Genomic DNA, 8,758 nt, shown 5'->3' with positions numbered 1-8,758 from the left:
GATTCTAAAAGAAGAATGTGGTGAAAGAAACTGTCTTGAGAACGTATGATCTTCTAATTTATCCTCTACCACATAAAGATAACTGGATAAAATCACAGAAAATATTGGAGGAGATAGTTTTGCCCCCAAAACACAAGCGGCCCTCTGGAAGACCTCCAAAGAAGGATCATGAAAAATTCGAAAGAGATATGTTCGGAAAGAAAAACAAAAATTATTGTAGTTCATGTGGGCTTAGAGGTCACAATAGACGTTCATATATATAGGAAATACAACAAATGAAAAATTTGTTGATGTATTTAGTCAAAAAATAATTGTTGAATTTTTTCATTGAGAATTATGTTTTTCTAAATTTTGAACTTGTTATTGAACTTGTTATAGTTTTAATGTTGCATTTATTTTACCGAGCTTGATTAACTTAATTTATTTTGAATATATTTTGTAAGACATATATATATATATATATATATATATATATATATATATATACATATGCATATCATGAAAAATATATATTCATACTAGTAAAATACATCTGTGTTAGTAAAACACGCCTGCATATAATAACAAGGATCCAAACGTATTTCTGAAAAAATATATTTGCATTAGACATAAATATATATGCAAACTGGAATGAACATATGAATTATTCATAAATATGTATTTAGTCATAATTGGGATGAACATATGTATTTTTTATAACTAAAAAATACATATGCATTAGTCATAAATGCATATATATATGGTAAGATCTGTGTGTATTTAACTGGACAATTATATAGACATATGCATACAGAAAAATACATATTCGGACAATTATATATACATATGCATATCAGAAAAAAAAAATACCTACAGACTTATAAATTATCTATGCGTTAGTCAAAATACATATGTATACTGGAATGAACATATGTATTATTAATAAATACATATGACTCATAAATCTATATGGACTTGTGCATAACATTACAATAACTAAGTATTGTTCAAAAATATATATGCAAATCTGTAAAAAAAATATATGCATATATAAGCATAAATGGAACATACATATGCATTAGACATAGATACATATGCAAAAACTGGATACAATAGAAGTTAATAAAGACATATTGCTAACATTTACATAAACAAACCACCAAAATATTCTATTTGAAAAGTTTAAACAACAAAAATCTAAATATATATCTAAACTGTACCAAGTGAAAAATTTAAATGTCAAAACGATTTAGTAAAATACATATGCTTTAGTAAAACATGTCTGCATATAATTAACAAGAATCCATACATATTTCTGAAAAATGTATTTGGATTAGACATAAATACATATGCAAACTGGAATGAATATATGTATTATTCATAAAGACAAAAATACATATATGAATATATTGTCCATAAAATGTAAGATTACAACTAAAAAAATACATATCTATACTGTAAATAAATATAAATTTTACAATACCAAATACAAATACATATCTACATTGTAGCAAATACAAATCTTATCAGTACCAAATTAAATACATATATAAATACAAATCTTATCATTACAAAATACAAATACATATCTATACAGTAAAAATTACATATTATAGAAATCTCGTCGAAATATACTGATCCACCGCTATCACATAATCGGAAAACCCATAAAAATTGGCTAAGATCGGATCTGTAAAATCAGCGAATCATCGAATAAAATTCAACCCCTGTGATTGATTTCGGCTAATACTCGTTGGTAAAACGCCATTACTGTCGCTACTGATCACCGTCACGGTGCAATTCGCCGGATAGACCCTCCCTCCGTTGAAAATTCACCAAAAAACGCCCTGCAAGAAACAAGCATATACCATGTCCCTAGTCTCCAAACATGACAACAAAGAGGAATGGGAAAGTTACTATTGTGAAAACACCAGGATTTACTTCCTGATATTTTGCAATCCTATAATGAACCACAGATTAGAGAATCTCTAAGGAAGTGTAGATACAAGTTACAACAGTACTTCCGTCAAAATAGTAAAAAAGCAAAATATTTTCCAGCAAGAGACAACTTGAAAACGACTTCCACTGATGGTCACGGTAATAAAGATGAGGAAATCATGTTAATAGAACAAGAAATGTTGAAAACTGGATGTCATAGCCTATGAGGCTATCTCGTGGATAAGCAATCAGAGGAAACCAGTTAAACCCACAATAATCTATGTGTTTATCAAAAATATGTTAAACCGGCGAGTCCAATCGAAGCCACCAACCCATCCATCGCAGGGAGCGGCATTCCTTGGCTGGAAAAACACCAAAAAAATCACAAAACACCATAAAAAAAAAAAAGCAATACGAAAAAAATAAAAAGAAATATAAATTATGTGAAAAGATGAGATGCAAATACTATGGAGCACACTGTTTATCAAAAGATTGAGAGATCAAAGCAAAAATTGAAAAAAAAAATAGAAGATGCGATTAATTAGAGAGAGAGAAGTGAATATTGCGTGAAAAAGGGAAAAAGGCAAACTGATGGAGAAATACACGCTTCTCTCTTAAAAGAGGGTAAAGTATTGCTACTTTTGCTATAAGTTGTAATTTTGAAATAGTATTGCTATTTATTGTAATTATAGTCTTTAGGTATGCTAGTTTCTGTTATTTTTCCTAACTAAAATATGTATAAGTGATAAGTGAATCCAGGGGTGGCTCTATGCCTTGAAGAATTAGGCACCCGCCTTGATCCCCCAAATTTGAGGGGATTCATTTTCTTTTTAGCAATAATAGAGTTATTATACGTATTTTGTACCATTCTTTTCAATTTGTTTGTCTTTTTCTTTTTGATCCATTTCAAAAAGAATGTTTCTTTTGTCAATTTTTTAATTAATGTTCCACATGACATATTTAAGATCATAAGATTAAAAAATATTTTGATGTATTCTACATATTTTTAGTTTAAGACTTTTAAAAAAAGAAATTTGCATCTCCAAATACTTTTATAAGAAATATATTAATAACTTTGCATCTTAAAAATTAGAAGAATAAATTTTGAATTAAAATATATTAATTTCTTTCAAAAGTTTAAGGCCTCCGATTAATTTTGACTTTAGGTCACCAACGGACTTGAGCCACCCCTGAGTGAATCTATGTACTTTAGCAAGGTAGACAATGAAATAACTACTACATAAATAACTGAGGAAATATTACAGCCGTCTTTCGGCCATCTAACATACAAAATATGTACACAATATATAGTTAATGAATTTATACTTTAATTTGAATCAATATACATGTACTATACATATATTATACATGATGTATAACACACATACATATACAACATATTACATATATACACAACATATACAACCAAAGTGCATATGTAGTATATACTTTGACTATATTGGTAAACTAGACGGCTGAAAGATATATTTATGTAAGTTTTCCAGTAACTAATATATATAAATAACTAAACCATATACCTATAACTAAATCTTACAAAATTAATCCATATCACTAATCTTGCAAATTTCTAACTAGCAAGCACATGACCCAATAACAGAATACTTACCATCTCGCCGTTCTTTTCTTATTGGCGTCTGAGTGTAAACATAACTCTCTAGATGTGTAGATCCTGAAATATTATTAGAGATTATATGACATAAGTTAAGCAAAAGCATGTACTAATTATTTCAGGAGATGTAACTATTGATATACACTCCCTCCGTCCCAAATTACCCGTCACAAATTTCCTAATTTAATTTCTCATTTTACTTGTCTTTTTTCATTAATCAAGAAGAGATGATTTTTTTTCATGTTTTACCCTTTGTATTAATTACTTTTTTTTCAAATTAAAATGTAAACATCATTTAATAGGGATACTATGATAAACTATGCATGTTATTAATTATTTTTCTTAATCAATGTGTCATGTTGATTTGGGACGGGTAATTTGAGACGAAGGGAGCATATTAGTTTATGGAAAGTGCTAATGACCACAATTTTTTGGTCCAAATTTTGCCACAATTGTGAAAAGACTTACATAGCCTTGTTTTAGATTTTATCATATTTTCTTAAATAAATCTCCTCCTAATTATATTAATACATGCACTAACTTTTTCCTATTCCCTAAACTTATGAAACAAATAAAATTGATTTATACAAGAACAAAAGGGCAGCCCGGTGCACTAAAGCTACCGCTATGTGCGGTGTCCGGGGAAGGACACCACCACAAGGGTGTATCGTATACAGCCTTACCTTGTATTTCTGCCAGAGGCTGTTTCCAAGGCTTGAACCCGTGACCTACTGGTCACATGACAGCAACTTTACCAGTTACTCCAAGGCTCCCCTTCGATTTATACAAGAACAATTAATAAATATAAAAAAATTTCTACATACTCCAAATATTTTATATGTATAGAAAATTATATAGTTAATTAAATTAAAAATTATAAATTTACTTATAATTAAAAAAATTAATAAATATATTTTATACGATTACTCTCCTTTTAATATAATGTATGTTTTTAATTATGTTTCTTGATTGCTTATTAGTTATTTCAATTTTCAATTTTGTTTCTTGATCAACCCAAAAATAATTGACCAAAAAAAAAATTAAAAAAAATCTTTAATTTACTCAATTCCAATGAAATTATAAATATTCATTGCCATACAATATTATTTACTATTTTAATTTCTTAATAACACACAATTGTAATATGCCATTCAAGATATAAAACAATGTCAATCAATAATTTTTTTCTTAAAATAGTGGGTGCTCATGATTCCATGGAGATTAATTGTTGATTAAAATTAAAATTAAAGTAATTTATTGGTTTTAAAGTTTTAAAATAAAATAAAACTATCAATTTGGTTCAGTTTTTTGGTTTATAACTAGTTATGACGAATTGATAATTAAAGAATAACAAAGACATGAATCAATTATTTCATATGAACATTATAAATTAATAAATTGATATCTACTATTACTAGATAAGTATAGTTAAATCTTTTACATAATTTTTCAATACTCTTTTGAAACTTTAGCATGTTTATGTTGCATAATTATAGAGATTACTCCATTTCACATGTCTAACATCCACAAAATAACATAAAGCTATAAATAAAATAGTCAACCTTTCAAAAATCAAAAGAGCAATCTATTGAGTAAATTAAAAATAAACTATACACTACACCACATATACACAATTAGATTTAAAGTGTTGTATTTTTTTTTCATATTTTTCAAGAAATAAAATTTAAAAATATAGTAGTACATGTGAAAATAGGTAGAGTAAAATCAAATTAATGATTATAAGGTATAAAATATTTATATTTAGTTATGAAAAAATTATATCATAGATTCAACTAATTTATATATATAATTTATTCGTTCATAGACTGAAAGCTCAAACGCAATTGATTTCTTTCTTAAATTAAATAAAGAAGGAGAAGATTTGGAGAAGAATTTATTGCTCTTTGAATTGTGGTTATTTTTAGTAAAATAAAAATCAAGATAAATATTATCGATTTTTAAAATTTAAAATCAAATCAAATATTGTTTATTTTTATTTGATTCCATTTAAAATCAAATCACACCAAATGTTGTTAGAGAGACGAGAAGAAGAGTATCTTTATGACTCATGCGAGTTTGCAGTGTATTCCACACTACTTTATTTATGTTTTACTTTAATTTTGAATTTGATTTTTGTATAAGGTGTGAGTTCAATTTATTTTTAATTTAATATTATTAGAGGGTGCATCTTTCAATTTACATTTTAAATTATATCTTTGTCATTCCTTTTTATTTGGTTCATTTGAGTTGTTTTTATATTTTTTTAATTTTTTTTTTTTATCTTTCGAGAATAATTTGATTAAAATCTTCCTATTGTACCTTTGTTCAATAAATGTAATTATTATTGATTTTTAAAAAGGGTTGAAATTTAATTAGGGATGTATTAATAAAATTATTTTTAATTTTATAGTAGTAAAGAATTTTTTAAAGGGTGCCCCCAACCCAAATAGAGAAAATAAAAAGGAATGAAGGTAGTATAAATAGCAAGGCCACAAAATTTGATCCAAATTTGTCCACAATTATTAAAAAACTACAATGACTTTTTTCTTTCAAAACAAACAAATTCATTTTTTTAATAAAAAAAATTAAAGTCTTTGTTATTTTCTAAACATAAAAGTTAATTGCAACACTGGAAAATAGTAATAAATACAAATGATCATTTATTAAAATATAATTTTTGATTTCAAATTCTCTATATATAAATATTTTTTAAAAAATAAATTATATGATTTTATGAGGTGTCAATGTCTATTATTTCTTAAGTGTTTTGAACTTTGACTATCTTTATTGAAATATTTTAAAAATATATTTAAATATGTAATTTTTAAATTTGGTTTAACATAATAAATAATAAAATTACTTAATTAGAGTTCACATTAATAACAAATTTAACTAATGATTCATAAGCTATCAGATTGGCTTAACATAGGGACTCAAGGCTACTATATTAATGAGTAAGTATTCTCTCAGGTTGTTGTTAACTAGGATCATCACTTAATTATTTAAATATTTAATTTATTTTTAAAAGATGACAATTAATAAATACGTAAAACTTCAACATCAATATATGACTCTCATGGGTTGCTATAAAATAAAATCGACACTTACAAATCATATAATTTTTATAATTTATATAAAATGTAGATGCCTGCCATGTTTAAAGTACTTTGAGTTTTTACTATCGATATTATAATATTTTTAAATTGTGTTTAAACATTTATTTAAATATATATATATATATATATATATTTGCAATAAAATATAAATATTACCATACCAACAAAACAAAGAGCACTCAGCATCAATGCCACTATCCAGGATGGTTACATTACCTGCTAAGCCTCAAGTTCCGCTAATTACAAATGGCCTCAACAAAACTCGCATACTGCCTAGCACTTTTTATGCTTTGTAACATAGTCACTCTCTCTTTAATAACTGATTGAACACTTTGGATTAACAACTTTATGTTAACGGTATGATTCTTGAAGATATTACCATCCCTAGATAGCTAAATATTGTATATTATGACACCATAAGTGGCAGCTATAATCTCCTTGTTAAACTTCTTCTACTTATTTCTTTTCTCAGCAAAATGGTAGATTGGACCTACTGGATTTATAAGTTCACTCCCAGCCATCTAGATAATTGATTCCATATACTTCTTGTTGTTTCGCACATAGCAAAAAGATGAGTGATTTGATCTAGTTGCATCTGATCACAGAGGACACAAGCATTGTTTTCACATTTCCATCCAAAACTTAGCATCCTTTTCTTAGTGAGTAATTTCCCTTGCATTGAAAGCCATAAGAGGACCCTGTGTTTTGGTAGTACCACTCTACTCTATACCAATTCATGCCCTCTCCAAGTAGGTCTTTGTCTCTAGAAAACAAAGTAACTCGTGGAAATGAAATACATACATGACTTAGTAAGTTGATACCTATCTGCATTGTACTATGACTTCATGCCCAGTTTGATCTTGTTAAGTTGTTTCCAGTACCAACTGCAATCCTGAGGGGAGTTATGAGTCCAAAAGTCTTCTCCACCCTTCATGTAAATATTGTGGAACCATTGCACCCATAGAATTTCCTTTCTCTGGGATAGCCACCATATCAGTTTCCTAACAACAACAATATTCTATGACTTGCAGCTTTTGATGTTAATTCTTCCTTGTGCATTTGAGCAACATACATCACACCATTTAACCAGGGCAACCTTCTTCTTATCTTCCAAGCTACCCTATAAAAATTTCCTGCATTGTACTTCTACTAATTTCACTACACTCTGTGGAAGCAGTAATGCAGCACTTCAAAGATTTTGTAGCACAAAAACAACAGAGTTCACTACTTGGATCCTACCAGCATAAAAAAGGTGCCTATTAGAGGTAGTCTTTAGTTTAGCAGTAATTTTTGAGTTGAGCTACTGACAATCTAGTTTAGACCACTTCTTGTTGGACAGTGATAGACCTAGGTACCTGAAGGGGAGCTCTCCTACTTTGAAGCCTGTCTGCACAAGTAGTCACTTTTGTATCTCTACATTCACCCCAGCAGTGTAGATGTTGGACTTCTCAGAGTTAGCAGATAACCCCGTTATCTCAGAAAAGTGTTTGATAGCTCCCATAATTCTCTGAACTGATGTTTCATTCCCTTTGTAGAAGATCATAAGATCATCTGCAAAGGTAAGATGAGTTAGCTGGTGACCCTTGCACATGGGGTGGAATCTAAAGTCAGGTAGCTTGCTCATTCTTCTAAGAACTCTTGAGAAATACTCCATGACAAGGATAAATAACAATGGGGAAATGGGATCCCCTTGTCTCAATCCTCTTTTTTCAAGGAAAAAACCATATCCAACACCATTAACCTTCACTGTAAATGTGGTAGTGCTCACACACACCATGATTAGCTGAATGAACTTTAGAGGAAATCCAAATCCATGCAGCATCTCCTCTACAAATTCCCATCTAACTATGTCGTAGGTTTTTCTCTAATCTATTTTCATAAGGCATCTAAGTGAAGTCCTTCTCTTGTAATGCCTTAGAATATCATGACATATTAAGACATTCTGTAGAAAAGATTTGTCTTAAACAAACGCAGCCTGAGTGGGATTGACAAGAGTAGGCAGTACCTTCTTTAACCTTTTACAAAGCAACTTAGAAATACATTTGCATATAGTGTTGCAGTAAGAAATAGGTCTGAATTGACTTGTAGTTTTAGG

At 28.6% G+C, this 8,758-nt stretch overlaps 1 protein-coding gene across 1 annotated transcript; it reads right to left on the bottom strand.

Annotated features, from left to right (window-relative positions):
* Positions 1 to 8,062: 8,062 nt before the first annotated feature.
* On the bottom strand, positions 8,063 to 8,440 carry LOC124885813 (uncharacterized mitochondrial protein AtMg01250-like). Its single transcript, XM_047394055.1, has one exon. The coding sequence runs from the start codon at positions 8,438 to 8,440 to the stop codon at positions 8,063 to 8,065; it is 378 nt and encodes a 125-aa protein (XP_047250011.1).
* Between the last annotated feature and the right edge of the window lie 318 nt (positions 8,441 to 8,758).

The sequence above is a fragment of the Capsicum annuum genome, chromosome 7 (genome assembly GCF_002878395.1).
Source record: "Capsicum annuum cultivar UCD-10X-F1 chromosome 7, UCD10Xv1.1, whole genome shotgun sequence".
Taxonomy (NCBI): domain Eukaryota; kingdom Viridiplantae; phylum Streptophyta; class Magnoliopsida; order Solanales; family Solanaceae; genus Capsicum; species Capsicum annuum.
The sequence above is the reverse complement of the archived record's forward strand: the minus strand, read 5'-3'. Positions and strand labels throughout refer to the sequence as shown.

Coding starts and splice junctions, on each gene's coding strand:
- LOC124885813 (XM_047394055.1), bottom strand. CDS start 8,440: ATGGTGTGTGTGAGCACTACCACATTTACAGTGAAGGTTAATGGTGTT.